Genomic DNA, 19,813 nt, shown 5'->3' on the forward strand with positions numbered 1-19,813 from the left:
TTATGGCCAAGGAAGCCAAACCAAACAAATCTGAATTTTTAAAATTTGGGTAAACCAGAATGATAACCAGAATGGGAAAAATTATGAGTTGAAGCCCTGACTAGAAACTTGATCTCCCTCTTAGGAAACAAGGGCAGCTTATGCATAGTGTAGCAACCAAATCTCTTGCTTATGGGAGCCCCACCCAAAGATGGTGGCCGACCTCACTGCTTTGAATGTGAGTTGCTCTCCACAGTCCTGCCAGTAATCCAATCTCACCCATCAGGACCCTGAAAGTGTTCACTATGCCACCCCAAGCCTTCCATTCCAGGGTTTTGACCCATAATTTTTCCCATTCCAGTTATCATTCTGGATCACCAAAATTGTAAAAATTTGGGTCTGTTCCAGCTTTGCTTTGTTGTCCATGACTGAACCAGTTTGAACCAGTTCGAAGCCCCGATCAGAAGGAATATTTATTAGCATTTTTATAGGCTCTTAAAGTAGCCTTAGCTCTATAACTGATAAAGGCAAGCACGGGCATTGTCAGTCTTGCCACTTGACTGTCAGCGCTATGTGGATAAACTTCTAATATTTCCCAGGGAGGAACTTTAAGAGATTCTTAAGCAGAAGACCAGGGAAGATATATTCTTAATGTTGCCTGACTACCATAGACCCTTTGAGGCCCCAACCCCAACCTGTGCTGATGAATGTTTAATTTCAAGATCTTCTACAATCGAGAATAATATTCTCCTATCAGAGCCAATCAATCTATATGAGCAAATAATCCAAGAAGCTGGACTATATGAAGAAAAACGCGACATCAGGATTGGAGGAACACTCATTAACAACCTGCAATATGCAGATGACACGACCTTGCTTGCTGAAAGTGAAGAGGACTTAACTTACCAATGAAGATGAAAGACTACAGCCTTCAGTATGGACTACACCTCAACATAAAACAAAAACTGGACCAATAAGCAACATTATAATAAACAGAGAAAATACTGAAGTTGTCAAGGATTTCATTTTACTTGGATCCACAAACAATGTCTATCACATTGGGCAAATCTGCTTCAAAAGAGCTTTTTAAAGTGTTAAAAAGCAAAGATGTCACTTTAAGAACTAAGGTACCCCTGACCCAAGAGATGGTATTTTCAGTGGCCTCATACGTATGTGAAAGCGGGTCAATGAATAAGGAAGACAGAAAAAGAATGGATGCATTTGAATTATGGTGTTGGTGAAGAATATTGAATATACTATGGACTGTCAGAAGAACAAATAAATCTGTCTTGGACGAAGTACAGCCAGAATGCTCTTTAGAAGGGAGGATGGTGATACTTCGTCTTGCATACTTTGGACATGTTATCAGGAGGGACCAGTCCCTGGAGAAGGACATCATGTTTGGTAAATTAGAGGGTCAGTGAAAAGGAGGAAGACCCTCAGTGAGGATGTTGCAGGACCAGGCAATATTTCATTCTGTTGTACTTGAGGTCACTATGAGTTGGAAATGACTTGATGGCACCTAACAACAATAACATCAGAGCCAAATTTGGGGCACAGTGTCATCTCACTGATATTGGCAACTCTGAAAGCTGGAGCTGGATCCAGAAGAATACAGCCCATTATAATACCTGAGGTAATGGGGTTAGAGCATAGGGTTAGATAAGGGTTGAGGAGCAACTTTGCCGTGTCATCCAAATTATTCTGGATGATTTTTTAAAAAATAATATTGTGTTTTTGGTGAAAGTTTACACAGCAGTTTAGGTTCTCTTTCAACAATTTCTACACAAATTGTTCAATGCTATTAGTTACATTCTTCACAGTACGTGAACATTCTAAATATTTCCATTCTGGTTGTTCTGTTTCCATTAATCTAGTTTCCCTGTCCCCTTACATTCTTATCTTTGTTTTAAAGTAATTGTTAACTGTTTGGTCTCATACAGATGATTTTTTTTTTTTTAAGGTGCACAGTACTTACAGGTGATATTCTTTATTTTGTAAGCCAGTCTCTTATTCTGCGAAAGGGTGACCTCAGGGACTTGTTTCAATTCAAGATTTAAAGAATATCTGAGGGCAATCATCTTGGGGAGTTTTCTAGTCTCAACCGGTCCAGTAAGTCTGTTTTTTGCTTTTGTTCTAGGAGTTCGAGGTTCTATTCCACATTCTTCTCCCATTCTATCACTGTTCATTATTTGTGGCATGATCAGAATGGTCAGTGGTGGTAGACAGGTACTATCTAGTTCTTCTGGTCTCAGGGTAAATGAGGCCGTGGTTCGTGTACACTAGTTTCTTCTTTGAGCCTTTGGTTTCCTTCCTTCTCTTTTCCTCTGGACAAGTAGAGACCATTAGTTGTAACTTAGATGGCCGATAAATAAGGATTTATGTATCACTTTTTAAGAACAGCCTTAAGTAGGCATATTTTAGTGATAATTTATTTTCAAAAACTGTAGGGAAGATTGCCATCATATACGCTAATGATAATTATTATTCATATGGCCACCACTAGCTGAAGCAAAAAGAACATAAGATTGGGATGATTCTGGGCTGTTGGGAGGTGCCTGGGATGGACTTGGAGGGCAGAGCAGAGGAAGAAGAGGGCTATTGAGCCAGGAGTGGAGAGATATCCAGTAGGGTCCATGGATGCTGAACTGAGATTGTTAGGCATGGAAATGGTGGCTAAGAGAATTAGGTGAAGCAGATGATAAATGTGCCCAGAAATGATGGAAAATGAGTGGAGAATTTAAAAAATGTGAAACAATATAAAAAGACTAAAACAATTTGAGCAGGAGTTAAGTGTTGACCTCGGTTATCAAGAGCATGAGAGAAGGAGCTAGAGAAAACACTATAGAGAAAAGGTGAGTCTCCACTTCTCCTTGTAGGTTAGGTTACCCCATTCAGTGCAGGCTGGAAAAGCTAGTATTTCATATCTTTTTTGTGGACTGAAGGGTACTTTCCAACTCTTTTAGGTATGCCAGTTAGACACAATGAACTTTGGGCAGATGCCATGTCAATATCAAGATACAACTTTCTTCTCTCATAAACATTGAGTGAAATTTTCTGTTGGTTAATGTGGAAGCCCATATGCTATACTTCTTAATTCCAATTCCGTTCATCTTGTTTTTTGAATGGAAAATTAAGAAAGTGGGTCTTACAAATGGGTTTTAGATACCTTTTTGATCAAATGATGGTCTGAAAGATGCTTACATTCCAAAGTACTAAAATTTTCAACTTCCCTGGAAAATCTGAGTTGCACTGTTGCCACAATTTGTCAAATTATCATTTCCAAATTGCTGTTTTATTTTTTCCCAAACTGGTTTTGATAGGAAGGACAACTTTTTTTTTTTTAATTAACTTTTATTGAGCTTCAAGTGAACGTTTACAAATCAAGTCAGTCTGTCACATATAAGTTTATATACATCTTACTCCCTACTCCCACTTGCTCTCCCCCTAATGAGTCAGCCCTTCCAGTCTCTCCTTTCGTGACAACTTTGCCAGCCTCCAACTCTCTCTCTCCTCCCATCCCCCCTCCAGACAGGAGATGTCAACACAGTCTCAAGTGTCCACCTGATATAATTAGCTCACTCTTCATCAGCATCTCTCTCCTACCCACTGTCCAGTCCCTTTCATGTCTGATGAGTTGTCTTCGGGGATGGTTCCTGTCCTGTGCCAACAGGTTTGGGGACCATGACCGCCGGGATTCCTCTAGTCACAGTCAGACCATTAAGTATGGTCTTTTTATGAGAATTTGGGGTCTGCATCCCACTGATCTCCTGCTCCCTCAGGGGTTCTCTATTGTGCTCCCTGTCAGGGCAGTCATCGATTGTGGCCGGGCACCAACTAGTTCTTCTGGTCTCAGGATGATGTAGGTCTCTGGTTCATGTGGCCCTTTCTGTCTCTTGGGCTCTTAGTTGTCGTGTGACCTTGGTGTTCTTCATTCTCCTTTGCTCCAGGTGGGCTGAGACCAATTGATGCATCTTAGATGGCCGCTTGTTAGCATTTAAGACCCCAGACGCCATATTTCAAAGTGGGATGCAGAATGTTTTCATAATAGATTTTATAATGCCAATTGACTTAGAAGTCCCCTTAAACCATGGTCCCCAAACCCCTGCCCTTGCTCCGCTGACCTTTGAAGCATTCATTTTATCCCGGAAACTTCTTTGCTTTTGGTCCAGTCCAGTTGAGCTGACCTTCCATGTATTGAGTGTTGTGGAAGGACAACTTTTAAAATAACTGATACTTCATTCAATATAGTATATTAAAAGGGCAGAGAAATATAAGAATAATGATGAATACCAAAACAATGGCGATTAGCAAAGGAAAGAAGTAAACGGGCATTCTGAGTTGTGATTCAGAAAGTATGACCACCAGAGGAAGCTTTGGAAAAACTCCCACTGAAATGCAGGCTTATCTCACAATTTGTTCCTTATTCAAGAAGTCAGGCCACTTCAGACTTTAGAGATATTCCCCTATCTTCGTTAGTGCCCTTGAATGTATCACTTCATCTTTCTAAAGAAGTTCATCTTCATCTAAAGTAGGGTTAAGATTATTCACCTTTGGAGAAAACTGTGAGAACACTTTTAGGATAACCAGCAGATTTGATTGAACAAGCTGGTCTATCATTATTTGGGGAGGAAGGCCCAGAGAGTATGCCCTTATTTGCTTTCTAATTTAGAGTAACTATCTGATCCTTTCCTCTTCTAACTTCCTCCAAAGGAAGTGTGACAGCCAACATAAAATAGTCATGTGATACTTGCATTAAATGTTAAATGTAATATAGTAAATGTAATACTTGGGTCTCTATCCCTGAAGGAGAACTGAAAAATCAATAAGGCAAAACATATCAGTAAGGCATTTACACTGATGAAAACAGACCACGGTTCTTTTTTATTTGTAGTTATTGTTTCTGACCAAAGGTATTTTAGGGACTTTAAAGAAAGCACCTGAAAAAGTTATTACTTAGCCTGGTATTTAGTGTGAAATATCTGCTGACTTTTAACTTCCAGAGCTGCACAGTCTAATCCTTGATTATTCCAGGATGAGTTTAGGAATTTGTAATCATTTCCTTTTTACTGGGTATTTGCATATATCACTAGCCAGCTAGGATTAGAAGGATGAGCAGTCTCTCTGTGTGCAAACACAACGATGGGAACACTTAGGGCCAACCTGCAGTGTGCATCTTTAACAATTAATCCTTAATGCATTCATGTGCAAATGACACCAGAGATGGGCCTTCATGATATACAGAGAAAACCAACTCCCTTCCATAATGTACATCCTCCACAGAGATTCAAAATAGACCAATGAAACTGGTTAGTGCTTTGTATTTTTATCCATATTTTGCCCTGAGAGTAAGCAATAGCGGCTTCATGGGTATTTGCTCAGTGTTGAGGGGAAGGGTCAGTGTGTATAAATAAGGAGGATATCTGGCAAGGTTGGGAACATGACCTCTTGCCCTCCAAAGCCTGGGAAGCCCCAGTGAATGCCCCCAATTTTCGCAGTGTATGGACACAGTGAGAACTCTCCCCTCTGCATACAGAGTGGGGTTAGGGGTTAATGAATGAGTGCTCTCCCCACACACAGGGTTCTGTTCCATGGTGGTTTTATAAATCAGGGCTTATATAGGGTCAGGATAGGACCTGCATATTGCTTCCAAACTCTCTAAATCGTTTTGAAGTGATGGTGTTCAAAGATGACATCCTTCCACCAGGGAAGGGAGCGAGGAAGGCTCTCGTGGCTGGAGAACTGGATGACTACTACTGGCTCAATGTGTCTAAACACAGGACCAAATGGAAAACAAAGGGGCGGGGGGAGGTCCTTGCTGCCCCCTATTCTTCTCTAGTAATCCCTTAAAAAATAATTGCAGACCCAAACCTCTGGCCTCCAGCACATTTTCCACTTGATTAGAGGCCTTTGTGAGGTAGGGAAAGGGACCTGCAGACTTGTACATTGTGCTGGGGCCTGAAACGTCCAGCTGGGATTTTTTTCCATCAAAAGGGGATTTTAGTAAAACCATTATCAGGGGCTTAAAGGAGAAAAGCTGTTGAGCAGCAAGTGAGGGGGTAGATTAGCATTAGTCGGCTTGGTTTTGGCACTAGTGGAAGGGTGGGAAGGTGTTCCCAGCCACTTGCACACAAACTTCTTAGTTTCTCTGCAGGTTCCTGGCGGGTGCCGAGGTAGGAATGAACACAGGAGCAGAAACTAACGGACCCCAAGGCTTGGAAATGGCATGTGGAAGCTTTCACTCTGAGGCTTCAACTGGAAGGCAACCCAAGTCAGTGAGGATTGCAGAGTATTGCTTGGTAACTGCTTGGTGGCTTGTAAGAGGACATTAAGACTTGCTTCCTTACAGGTTAGGTACATCCGTGTCACCTGGAATCACCCACCGATAACATTCTCTGTTCCCTCTTGGCCGTCTCCTAGACAATAAGAAATCAAGAAATACATTATAGGGCAAATGGGTGTCTGTGTGGAAACCTTTATTTTTTGGAGGTGAAGTAGGGGAAGGGGCTAGGAGTGTAGAGGAAGGTCAAGAAAGCAGCAGCAGTGGCCGCCCAACCTGGAAATAAGTATTCAGGCTGTGTGGATTTGCAGACTGAGCAATGGGAGCCGTCTAGGGTGATGGTTTGGGGAATGTTCCCTGAAATAAGTAACCAGAAAGAAGTTCTGACTTCTTGGGATTAATAGAGCTGTAAGGTATACCTTCTTTACCAAAACGGAACATAGGAGTCTGAGTCATGTGGGGTTGATGGAGAACATTCAAGCCGCCAGAGCCAGCTGGTACCTGAAGAGCCCTGTGAGGAAAGCCGCAGTCAGCTTGTGTTGGAAACATTGTTTTGTGTTTCTCTCTCCATACGCTGTGTCAATATGCTGTGTCGTTGTAGCTTGTTTTCCCCTGTACAACTGCGATAATGGATAAAACATAACTTTCCTCCTGGCTGCTGTGAACATGTGAGTCGATGGTGGCCATGGAGGGTCAGGCTGAGGTAACAGCTCCATCTCTTTGAGTAGGATATTTTCAGGCTTGTAGTGGCTGTCGCCTTACAAAGATCTTCTCGGTCACCAGTTCATCCTCGGGCAAGCCTAATGACCCAATTAATTGGAATTTTTGTCTCAAGTCAAAATTCAAGCAACCAAAGAAAAAGAACCTATTTCTTGAAAACAGGACAGCCCAGGAAAGCTATTTCTTAGACCAAATCAAAGAGCAACCCTTCTAACTCCTCTTAAGGACCACCTTTAGGAATTGCTAGTTGTTAAATAGTTTATATGTCCCCTCATTTAATTTCGTGCCACTTATCTTTATTCTGGCTCCTCAGCCTGACCTGTCTTTTCCTTCCTCATTTGTGTGTGGAATGATACATGTTCTCTTTTCTTTCCTCTACAACCTCTTTAACCTTTTTTTTTTTCTTTGATTGAGTTGTTTTTCCTGACTTTTCCTTCCTTCAGTATGGTCACTAACAGTGGCATATTTCAGCTCTGGTTTCCATAAAGTTGCCCGGCGAGATTTTTCTGCTCGTGTAAAGCTTTCATGAATGGTTCCACAAATAGTAATTTGCTTCATGCCTAGACCCTGGGTTTCACAAGTTTTACCCTTCTTTTCTTCCATTCTGTAACCAGAAATGATCCCCAGCCAGCTAATGAACTGTGACGGTCCAGTGAGTGCGGCTTCGTGGAAGTATCCACAGGCGGTATCCACCTTCCACCTTCTGATTCCACGTTTGTACCAACTGCCCTCAGATCCACACTTTGATTTCCTGAGGCCAGATAAACCAGTGCCAAGAGGGCAAAAAACTCCCTCCCCCAGCCTGTTCTTTATTGTGACATTTTATGGAATCTGGCCAAGTTCACTCAGAAGGTTCTTTCTCTTACTTTCAATTTTTGCTATCTTATCCTAATATCTGCTTTACAAAGGAGGAATTTAGGTCACACAAGCAACCTCGCTTCTTTTTCAGTTTCATAGATGTCTTTATCTGGGCAATAAAGACACTCCTTTAGTAATTAAAAAAAAAATAAAAAGAGTGTTTTCCTCAGAGGACCTCTAGAATTTTTCATGACAGACAATACACTTTTTTTTATATTAAATGTTAGCCCTTTTGCCTTTGCTGTTAAAATTGATAACTCCATGGATGACTAAAAATTTTCCCCATTTGTTCTCCCAAACTGAGATGGCCTTTTAGAAGAATAGAAGTTGATGTTTGATTCTTGCAGACTCCAAAAGCAGAGAGCTGCTAGCTAAATCAGGGAACCTCTGTGAGAGGGCCACCTCTGTTACTTTGCAACAAAAACAAAATGCTCAGCACCTGGGCTTCTGGGCGTAACTTCACTGATATTTTAAAATTTAATTTAATCTTTTCAGCAATGAGAGGAATTGGTGAAATTCCTCTCTCGTCAACTCTTATACCCTGGGGAAATTATTTTAAGAGAGGATTGTTAGGGGGTGGAGTGGGTGGGTGACCAGAAGGGATTTGTTAGAGGGAAGGAGGTCGTGGTTCCTCATTGGAAATAACCTCCAACTCACAGACAATGCTGCCGCCTGCTGACAAAACACAGGACTTGCAGATTTTGTGGATAAATGTCATCTTTCCGTCTTCTGCCTTGAAGAATATGTAGACCTTTTCATTAAGCTCTAATTTTGCTGCCATTAGTGGCTCCTAGTTTTCATGAACTTACAGTAAAGAATAACACACGATCTGACTCCTAGCTACCGCTGATACTGGTTCGGACATATTCCAACAGGGAGCACATGCATTGTGAATCATGCGTGGGCGAGTTTTGTTTTTATTTGGGGGGGGGTGGGTATAGAGAGGGTCTACCAACAGTCCAGGACACAAAACTATTTTCCACCCTTACTTTTCAATAATGTGTAGTCCTTGACATCTACCTTCTAACCCACAAATACACATTTTTATTCCTAAAGTAAGCAGTAAGGAAGCTGCTAAATCCTGTGTGTTTGCTCTAGTGAGTTTCTGCAGCTTCTCTTGTGATTCCATAGAAAATCAGGGCTCTTCTGTGTGGGAAGAAGATTGGCCAGCTCCTGGCTCTGGGTCACACTGCTCGCTGTCACCACTCGACTCAGAGCACAAAGGCAGGGCATCTGTCTCAGGTGCACAGACCGTCAGCGAGGGCTGGAGGAGCCGCTCATGCACTCTGGGCCCCGACACCGTGAAGGGTGCCTCTGCTCCCTACAGCTGCAGGCTGCGAGCCTGGTCAAGTTCAGGCTGCCACAGAGCTGAGCCACACCCTCATTCTAGAATCCTGACTCTCCAAATTTTGTGCATTTGAAATGAACCAGAAGTGCTAGAAATTGTCAGTTAATTTAGCTGGGCCTTCATACTGTTTGCTTAAGGCACACCTACTGGCCATCTTTTTTGCGTGTGTGATAGTTCACAGCAATGGGTTTTGAACTCTGAAATTAAGGTTTAAAACATGGGAAGTATAAGTGGAGGGCAATAACTAGTTGTCTTCTAAGAACATTACAGATCTGAAGGGTTTAGCTGTTGCACTTCCTTATTTTACCCATCTGCCCAATTTTAGCCTTGGCAATTTTTCCAAAGATTCGAAGGAATATAGGACTAATTTTTTTTGGCTGCTCCCTATCTGGAGATCACTTCTCAAAAAGCCTTGCCCTGGGCTGGAAAATGGAAGCAGGTAGCTATTCCTACAACAGATGTGCACACCAATAATGCTAGTTTGGGGTAGATTTCCTAAGGAGAAATATTATGGACGTTTATAGTATATATTTTCTCATTCTGTTTTTAGATGGGGAAAGTAATGCTTTCCAAGCCATATCAAGTAATCCTACACTATTTGTGAAAAATTAATCTGGTCTCAAGGAACTCTGTTCCCACAGTCCAATCTTGGTTCCATGATGTGAGGAGGAATTCTTGTGCTAGGCCTGATCCTCCTGGAGTGTGGATTACGTAAATCGAGAACTAATAAACATAAGAGGGTGCCTGGTATTAACGAATTAGACCCTTTTACTCTTCCTAGACAAGAGGGATTTGTAACTAAAACATCTGTGAAGTCAAGCCTTTTTACCCCTGAATGAAAATAGCTAGCATTCTTACAGCCCAGTTCTCCTTTATAACAGGATTGTGAGGTTCTTGTAGTTGTATGACAGATATTTGGAGTGTATTAAACGTGCGTAGTTCTTAGCTTTGACGCGATCACAAGCATAGACTTCCAGCATTTGTACTTCTTATCACCAGTTGTGACAAAGCAGTGTTTTTGAAACTGGCTCTGGCTCAAGTCCTCTAGGACAACAGGTGACAGATTTGTCACTGCCGGCTACTTCAGTCCCGGAGACCCCATTTGTCAACTTGCACTGGTTTTCAGCTTCTTAAGTAACAGTGTATATGATACTTGGAGACCATATCTAAGAAAATCTGCATAATTTACTGACTATTAAATAGTAATAACAACTCCTAGCAATTTTTTTTCAACTCCCACCTTTCTGAAGAGAGGGGTCAGGGTGGGGCTTTGCAGTGTCTCAGGGAAAGATCAGAGTGCTGCCTGCAAGTTGATCACCCTCTGACGTGGTCGGGAAGGTCTAGACAGCCTCGGCTATGAGACTGACTCCTCATGTCATTTAGACAAAATCTTTCCAACCTTGTCAAACCTCTTTCTCCCTTTAAAAAATTAAATGTACAATACCTCCCAGAATTGAGAATCTTAAATTTTTGAGGCAGAGAAACTGAACACTATTCTCTGCTAAATTATTAGACCGTATTCATATTCCTGCCATTGTCTTACCTGGGTTTCTTTGCCACTGGCTCCAGAAGACCTAATTTTTCTTCCCTTTGTAATTGAGACTTACTACTTTCCGCTATCACAAATAAAAACAAACTTACAAGGATATGCGGCATTTGTCCCGTGAACAACTAAAGTAGAAAAGTAATAAGAAAATGATAAGTCTTTTTTAAGAAAACGTGTATCCATTTCCAGGTTAACAAACAGCAGGCTGAAGAACCCCACTTCCATTTTGTTTTATTTGGGGGTGGTTACACACCCTACTCTAGTGCTGTACAGTTGCGATCTCAGGCTTCCTCTCTCTTGCACCTTAAGTGGAAGACTCGGCATTACAAAGTACCAAATGTTGTGGGCTGGTAAAGGCAACTCCACCAGGCAAACTCAGAGCAATTCCTGGAAAAGAGGAAAACACTGAAACTGATCATTTGTGGACACTGAAATTTCCCACTTGTCTAGAAATACCCATTTTCCATTCAAGTGCTGCCCCTATTCCAGTTGTGCACTTACCTTTGATCAATTATTAAGTAAATCAACAATAGTTGATACTGATCCATACAAGTATGAATTTATCTCATTTGTATTACAGCAATTTTTTAAAAATAAATATGTGGTCCAATCATAAGCATCAACTTTAATCCTGTGTTTACCCATGAGTCACACTATTTCATCAAAAAGCCTCACCCCTCTGACTCTTCAGGGGCTCATAGTGGCACAAAATGTAGGTCTTGCCCTCTACTGAAGGGACAGAATTAACTTTTTAAAGGGGTGATGTTTGATGCAGGGAAGAGAAAGACAGCAGAGAGAAGGGGCCACTAGATGACTTACTACAGCCCCTCCCTTTCTACAGTTGAACAGAGCTAAGATCAGAGGCCAGGGGCTTTCCCTTTCATGGGACTGGAAAGAGACAGTTGTCAGAAGCTGCATGAGGTCTTGGTTTTGTTTTACAAATCTGATCTTTTAATCAAAAAGCTCTTTTTCTTTGGGAACAGTGGTCCTGGGGGCCACTACCCCTCCCCGCCCCGCCGCCCCCTTTGAAAACTTGAGTTCAAATTCTCTAAGTCAAAAGTGAAAGGTTTTACTTATATTGCAAGACCAGCATCTACCTGGTAGTCGCTGCAGGAAAGCACCAGGATTTGGGTGAGAGGCCATGCTTCAGTTCACCGTCCTCAGATCATAGGTCCTTTAAGAGAAAGTTCTTACCTTTAAAAAGAAACTCCAAAAAAGGAAAATTTGCTTTTTCAAAGTTTTGTTGTTGATTTGAATCGTGAAAGAATATGACCAGTTTGCATTTTCTTAACTATTTTAAGGACTGGTACTGCCTTTTAGTTTTGGTAAATGTCATAGTTAGGCAAGCATCTTTGTCACTGTTGCCAAATGTGGAAGAAATCAAATGGCTTCCCCTTCTCTCCAAAGCTAGGTCTGAGGAGTTCAGCAGGAATGAGTCCGTGGCAGGGAGAATTACGCGACAAGGAAGCACTCCTAGCTAGGGGCCTATCATGGCCTTCAGAGGGCTGCAGAAACACACTGAACCCCCCAGTTTCATTTACTACGGACTGTCTTTACAGTAGTGACGCTGAAGGTCTGCTGGTCAGTGACCCTTAGGAAAGAAAGCTACGTGAAACTCTTTTTTTACTACTACCCAAATAGCTTCTAGATGAGGTTTATTACTTCTGGATGATAAGATTTATACAAAGTTTTATTTTGGTTTTTCAGTTCGAAAGTTTTGACAACTACCTGAACCAGATTTTTTTTTTGTTCTTCTAAAAATTGCCCTGAAGTGCCTTTTAACTTTTGTACAAACCAGAAAATATACATCAACTTTTGTCTTTAGTGCTTTTATTCTTTAAAAGCATTTCTTTCCATTCCCGTAGGCAAGAACCTACCAGGAACCCACCCATACTCCCTTTGTATGGTACTTTTACACAAATAATGTGTGCCTTCTATGTCACTGTGCCCTCCCCCCCATGAGGTATTTGCTTAACCGTGCTATGCTAATTTTTTACAGCAACATGTTAAAAAAAAGTTGGAATAGTGGCTTATGAAAACCTCATGGGAGGAGGACAAGATTGGCAAATAAACGTAGAAGGTGCGCATTATTTATGTGAAGATACAGTAGTGCCCTGTGGCACATATATGTGGATATTGGGTTCACACGGCTACCAATCATTTCTATGAGGATCATCTGACTGGAGAACAAGGTGTGATCAGTACTAACTAAACCTTCTCACAGAGCAGTAGGGAACGGACTTTAGAACCAGTCCTTGGTTTGAATCCTGGCTCCCTTACTCACTGGTTGGGTGACTTTAGGCAAGTATTGTGCCTTATCTGTTTAAAAAAAAAAGGGGGGGGATACCTGTTTCAGCAAGTTGCTTTGAGAATGAAACCGATAAATTTACGAAGTATCATGCAAACCATATTCTCAATATATATTCATTTTCTTCCACCCAAAAATGTTGAAAGATAAGCAACTGACCTTGACTACAGAAAGCGGTTTATTCTTTTCTAGAGAAGCTCCAGACATTATTCTTAAGCATGTTCAGTTCAGGATAAGGACCCTAGGCACAAGATCTTACCTTTCCAACATTAATTTACCAACCTTTAGCCAAGCTTATATTTTACTGTTAAAGAGCAAAACAAAAATGCAGAAAACTCTTCAGGGTTATAGCTGGTAGGATTACTTTATGTATTAAGATGAAGAATGTGAGCATGTGAGCAGAGCCTGACTTAGGAGGAGCTTAGACTTTTACTGACTGACTCTGTACAGCCACACCGTCTCTTGGAAGAAAAATAGGCTAAGAGCCTATAGCCTGTGTAACAGTCATGTGTATAGTGTCAAATGCTAAACTGAAAAGCTGACCCTAATCCAGAATCCCTACTTCTTACTAGAGCTCAGACATCATTTTCTTCTTTTTCTTTTTTTGTTCCGGCAATAAGCATTGTAACCTAAGTGGGAAGAGAAAGATCCAAACCTTCCCCAAAGAAAAGGAAGATGGATCTAGTGTCAAGCTCAATTAGACCCAATTGTGATGGCTCTCCAAAAAGGAACAATGCAGCTTTTGTGATAGGCTCCAGCAGAAAGCCTGGAAATTTTACAAAACAATCTTACCCCAAGAGAAACCTGGGCTCTAGCCCTCTTCCTGGAAAGAGGGGCTGATCCAGGAAAGTTTTATACTACTCTTATCAGCTCTTGCTGGGATCAGTAAGTATTTTCATGTTTAAAAAAAAAAAAAAAACTCAGAACGACTAAGAAAGCCCTGTGTGGAACCAGGAATATGAATTACTCCACTGTTAAGAGCACTGATACTCTGGTTTCCACAGCACAACCACGGAGTGTATGGAGTGTCAGATTATTTACTGTCTACCAAAGGGGACTCTGCTAGAATTGCCAGTACTCGTTTAACTGCCCGAGTTCAGTCTAAGAACCCTGAGCAGAGAAGAGCTAGTGGCCAGCCTCAGCAATAAATGGAAGTGCTTAAAATGCAAATACGTAAGAACTCCTGGCCAACCTCCCCATCCCCCAGGAAAGTGCTTAAATACAGCCAGGCCTGGACGGGAATGTTAAAAAGAGGGGTTGAACTGCCCTCCTCCCTTCCACTGGGACCCTCACTCACACTGTGAGATTCTGTATGCATGACTGAGCCAGCGAGGAACAAGGACAGTGCTCTTTTAACTTTTCTGAACAATGGCTTCAGCTCCCTCCACCCTTCCCCATCCTCCCTATACTGACTCTAGGGGTAGGGAAACCCATCCTTCTCCCCCACTTCCACATCTCATGACCCACTTTTTCAACATTTCCTCTACAGATTTCCACCCAAAGAAAAAACTGGCCACCCTGAGGAAATTGTGACTTACAATCTGTTTTTTTTTTAAAAAGTTTCATTTTGTTCAATTTCTTTAAATTTCCATGTTGTTGACAGTTTAAAACCAAAAGTTATGTAAACCTCAAGTCTAATCACATTTCTAGGAGAAAAAAAACAGAACACTTAGATGTCACTATTAAACCTTAATACAGAATCAACTTTTAACTATGAGCTTACAACATATAGGATGCACCAAACTGTACCTTATTTCCTTTTAGTTCAGAACACACAAACAGCACCTCTTACTTTGGCATGTACCCAAACACACAATGCCTTAAAAATAATTCACAGATACAAGGTTTTTTGTTTTTTTTTTTCAAAAACATACTTCATATTTCCTCTTTTATTATATAAATATCAGTTTAACCTTTTACTGTAAGAATATAAACGTTTTAAGAGGATCTTTGTTATTATTTATACAAATTCACAAACAGTACAATTAATTGATAAAGATCTCTGGGTTTCTTAAACTCCATGGTCTCGCATGTTGCTGTGGAGGATTCTAAAAAAATAAACAACAACAAAAAATCCAACAAAAATATACATCCTACTCAAAAGTGATTTTTTTTTAAAGCCACAAAGCCCCAACCCCCACCAAAATAAAGTCATCTATTCCTCCATTTAGAAACAGAATGTTTTAAAAACCCACAAACTCCATTTTATTAACAGAACAGAGTAAGACATGAATTTCAGTCTCCTCCCCTTCACATTACAGCCCCTGGGGGCTCTGCAGGCCAACCCTGCTCCTCAACTTCCAACAGGAAGCCTCACTGTGTGACCTTTCTGTGGGGAAACTTGGAAGAGGGTGAGGGAAGGGCAGAATTTGCATATTTAATAATCATTTTCCAGACACAATCTGCATCACAAGCCAACAAAAAAAAACAGGTCAACTCTCATTTCTCCCACACATTTGTGCTATAAATTAAGTCGAGATTTAGAAACACCACTGGGTCCTCAAATCCCACTGGATAAGGAGAAAAAGAAAATTATAGCCAGAATGTGGAAGTGGGACACACTAGATGGATGGGGGTTGGGAAGAAGCCAAAACAAACAAAACAAAAAAAAAGAGACGAACAAACCCAATGGGCATCTTTCCAGTCTAGGCACAAAAATGTTTCAGTCTCAAAATATCTCTCTTGTAGAATTCCAGGGCTTCAGAGAAAAAAGTAAACTAAAACGAGGTAGCCAGACATATATATATATATGTATATATATATATAATTTATATATATATACTGTATAGACTATATTCAGCAGAAAAAAAAATGGTACTTAAAAAAGAATTGTGATTTCAAATTTCTTTAAAAAAGAAATGAGCATGAATACCAGAGTGCTGTAAAAGGAGAAGTGATGAGAAGAGACTGGGATTAGTTACAGAAGTGGAAGAAGGGTGAAAAGGCCGTTGTAGTTGGGTTTGCTTTTTATACATTTCAAAATAAAAACCAGATCACAGTATTCAAATGAAAGCTTAAGTGAAGGCAGACATTTTCCTCAACTCCCCAAGGTTGAAAGGACTAGTCACTCCCCCCACCCCCCATTTCCAAATGCAATGCAGTGGGGAAACAGTAGCTGAAATCAGTCCTCCATCCCCTGCAGAGAGGAGTGGCTGGGGAAGTAGCTGAGTCCTCTCTCCATCCTGGGGGGGGGGGGGGGCAGGGAGGAAAAGGGAGTAGGGTAGGGGTGGCAGAGGAATGATGGGGTCAGGTCAGTTTCTACCCCTAGCTGCAAGGAGAATGGGCGGTGGGGAGGGGTGCTGGAGAAGGGAGGAGAAAATGAGCCAGAAGCTGTGTCACTGCCCCCTCTCAGCCACTGCAGTGATGTGCGTAGAAGTATATGTGTTGAGTGAGTGTGTGGGGACCGGTGATGGTGAAGGGAGGATGAACAGGGCGGGACAAGGGGAGCTGGTGCTGCCGCCCTCACCTGACCTTCTCACTGTCCGTCATCTGCCAGAGTCCCAGGTTGAGTACCTTGAGGCAGGGCAGCTGCGTGATGCGCTCCAGGCCGCGCTTGGTGATCCGCGTACAGCCGTACAGGTCGATGCCAGTGAGCTGGCTCAGGTGCTCAGCAATCAGCTCCAGGCCCTTGTCCGTGATGCGCACACACTGTCCGATGTTGAGCGTGCGCAGCCCATGCATCTGCCGCACCATGCGGTTGATGCCATCATCACTGATGTGGCAGGAGCAGAGAGAAAGGGACTTGAGGCCGTCCAGCCCCTGAGCTATGTAGGCCAGACTCTGGTCCCCCACCTTGTCACAGAACGACACATCCAGCCCCGAGAGGCGCAGGCTGCCCATGGCCAGATGCATGATGCCCGTGTCACTGATGTTGTCGCAGGAACGCAGGTTAAGGCTGCGTAGGCTGCCCATGTGCGACAGGTGCAGAAGGCCGGCGTCCGAGATGCCCCCGCAGAAGCTGAGGTTGAGGAGCCTCAGGCCCGTCAACCCTCGGGAGATGTGCTTTAGAGAAAGATCAGTGAGCTTCTGGCAATCCTGCAGTGTGAGCTGCTCCAGGCCCAAGCAGCCCTCGGCCGCGCTGCGCGTCATACCGGCCAGGTGCCCGATGCCCACGTCCGAGAGGTGGCGGCAGCTGCGGAGGTTAAGGCTCTTGAGGCGCTGCAGGCCCCATGCTATGAGCAGAAGGCCGGTGTTGGTGATGTTGCTGCAACCCCCCAGCTCCAGCACCTCCAAGCCCTTGAGGTACTGGGCTATGCGGCCCAGGCTGCTGTCGGTGATCTGCTTGCAGAGGCTCAGGTTGAGGGCGCGCAAGGAGCCGATCTCCTGCACAAACGCGTGGCCCAGCCCGTTGTCGGTAAGGTTGTAACAACCGCTTAGGTTGAGGCTCTCGATGTTGGCCATGCCCTGGATCACGTAGCTGAGGCTGCGGCGGAGGCTCAGGATCTGCACCCGGCGGATGCCCCGGGCCTGCAGGCTGGGGAACAGCGACGGGTTGGCCCGGCGCAGGTGCAGCTTGGCCTCCACCCCCCGCCACACCGACTTGTGGTAGGCGGCGTCCCGCCAGGCCGTGCACACCTGCGCCGCGCGCCCCTTGTCCCGGACGTCCAGGTAGCCGAAGATCATAGCCAGCAGCTCGGGGAACAAGCACGAAATGTGGGTCTCCATCTTCCTCCTCCCCCCTCCGCGGCGCTGGGGGGAGGAGGCGCGGGCCCCGCCGCTCCTGCCCCGGGGAGGTGACGAGAGCCGTTCTCTCCAGCCGCCACCGCCGCCTCGGGCCCAACGGACGGCCCCTCCCCGCCTTCCGGCTCCGGCCGCCGCCGCCGCCGCTCCTCCTCCTGGTCCGTCCGTCCTTCCTTCCTTCCTGCCGGCTTCGCCTCCCTTCCCTTCCCTCCCCCCGCCCCAGGCTCCGCTCGGTTCTCACATCCCGGGCTGGGAAAGCGCCCTCTCACTCACTCCCGGAGCCCGACCCGGCCCGCCGCCGCTGCCTTCGGTCTAGCCACGCAGCGTTCGGGCCGCGCCGCTCCGCCCGCTCCGCCCGCTCCGCCGTCGCCGCTCCCACGCCCCCTGCCGCATCCTCCGCCTCCTGCCGATGCCGCCTCCGGCTGCCGCTGCAGCTCCGCGGGCCGGCGAGGAGGGCCCCGGGGGCTGGGCGCACCGGACTCCGGGCGCCGAAGAGGCTTCCTGCTGCCTTTGTCTCTCGCCCGCTTTTCAAACCTCCCAGCCCCGGGCCGCCCGCACTCCGCTGCCGAGGCGGGGGGACCAGGAGGCCAATCCGGGCCGCCGGGCGCACGTTCCTTTTCCCCCCGCCGGCTGCGGGTAGTTGGGAGCTGCCGGCTCGGGCACCGAGGATGCCGCGGCCGCCGCGGCCGGAGCGCGGCTCGGCGCAGACCCCAGGGCGAGCAGGCGGGCCGCGCGTTTGGTAGAGTCCAGGACGTACCCCTCTGCTCGACTGTTCCTTCGTGCGTCCCCTCCTTCCTTTCTTGCTTCCCCCCGCGCGCGCCCGGGCAATGGTACGAGCCTGCGCTGCCGGAACTGTGAGCCGTTACCCTGGAAACCGAGTTCTTCCTATTCTAGTCGCCGCTGATTTTTAACCCTCTAGGCGCCATTTGAGAGCAGCTGTCAGCAAAGCTCTTCCCCACCCTCCTCCTTTTCACCCCGTAGCCCGTTATTGAGCCGTTCCCCCTCTGAGCCACGCCCCAACCTTATTCCTTCCTTTTTTTCTTTGCTGGTGACGTCTGCGGAGCTTCTTCCCATAGTTTATCCCTCCAGCTCCTTACCCTTACTTTACACCCTTCTCCATTTATTATCTTTGGAGGACTCTCCTCCGATAATAGTACTCAATAATCATCACCTCAACTCTCCTTTTTTATTGTTCCTAATTCCCTTAACACATCTCTGCTATCACACCCCCAACCCTCAATGGGGCTGTTTCCTACTATTTCTTATTCCCCGGTCTTGGCCTTACATTGCAGAAAAACTGGACTTTATCCTTACCTAAGTTTAACAGTGATCATCTCCAGTTCTCATTCCAGAATTTTCTAGAATTGTCCAGCACTATTTCCTTCTAGCATCTTCTCGTTGCTTCCAGATCCAGCTGTGTATTTCCCTCAGTGCTTTTACATCAAAACTTCCTTCAGCATCTTGTCTTCACCTTCAGCTTCTGAGCTGTCGAGTGCACCAACCGTGCCCTCGCATCCCCACAGCCTGCTTTGCTCTTAGACGGGACCTAAGCATTGTAATTTTCTTTTCACTAGCCTCTTAAAAAATGTATAAATTGTATGTCCCAATTATACTGATAGTCAATGTATTTGTATGTCCAGATACAAATTTACTATTTTTTTTTAATAAGATAGAGGCACTATTGTACTTGATTTAAAGGTGCCCCAGCAGATGTCTGTTGGTTTGGTAAACTGTTTTATGGAACCAGGGCAGTGTCCATTCTAGAATGTGGCTTAAATGACCTAGAATGTGGGTCTTAAATGGCCACATGGGAGAATAAGATTTCAGAGTTTCATTTTTACTACAAACCAAGAATTTTTGAATCAGAAGAAATGAAACTCTATTTTTAATTAACTTACGGGCTCACACAACCTGACTCAATACATCCTGGCTGATTTGTCAGAAAAGGAGAATGGTTTCCTTGATTCTTTGAAGACTTAACCAAGCTTTTGACAGGATCCATAGTCAGTACATGAGACTGTTAACTTTTGGTCACTTCTCTTTTGCCCGGGAGACCAACACCACACCAAGTATGCACAGATTCACTAGTAGGCG

At 44.3% G+C, this 19,813-nt stretch overlaps 2 protein-coding genes across 6 annotated transcripts in view; one reads left to right on the top strand and one right to left on the bottom strand.

Annotated features, from left to right (window-relative positions):
* Nucleotides 1-19,813, top strand: part of WNT5B (Wnt family member 5B) — a 136,734-nt gene that overhangs the window by 46,789 nt on the left and 70,132 nt on the right. The gene's annotated exons all lie outside the window — the stretch shown is intronic.
* On the bottom strand, nt 3,880-18,082 carry FBXL14 (F-box and leucine rich repeat protein 14). 5 transcript variants are annotated; one of them, XR_010321941.1, is made up of 4 exons: nt 16,506-18,082; nt 11,829-11,905; nt 10,729-11,118; nt 3,880-6,395 (listed from the first exon to the last, which is right to left on the bottom strand). XR_010321941.1 is itself a non-coding variant. In XM_064284775.1 (3 exons), exons 1-2 carry the CDS (start codon nt 17,702-17,704, stop codon nt 11,878-11,880), a joined length of 1,227 nt encoding a protein of 408 aa, XP_064140845.1. In that variant the 5' UTR covers nt 17,705-18,082; the 3' UTR covers nt 6,416-11,118; nt 11,829-11,877. The 5 variants fall into 5 exon arrangements, 2 of the variants coding, with proteins under 2 accessions (XP_064140845.1, XP_064140846.1); XR_010321942.1 differs by lacking the exon at nt 3,880-6,395 and having other exon boundaries at nt 6,415-11,118; nt 16,553-18,082; XR_010321943.1 differs by lacking the exon at nt 3,880-6,395 and having other exon boundaries at nt 6,415-11,136; nt 16,553-18,082.

This window comes from Loxodonta africana, chromosome 4 (genome assembly GCF_030014295.1).
Source record: "Loxodonta africana isolate mLoxAfr1 chromosome 4, mLoxAfr1.hap2, whole genome shotgun sequence".
Lineage (NCBI taxonomy): Eukaryota > Metazoa > Chordata > Mammalia > Proboscidea > Elephantidae > Loxodonta > Loxodonta africana.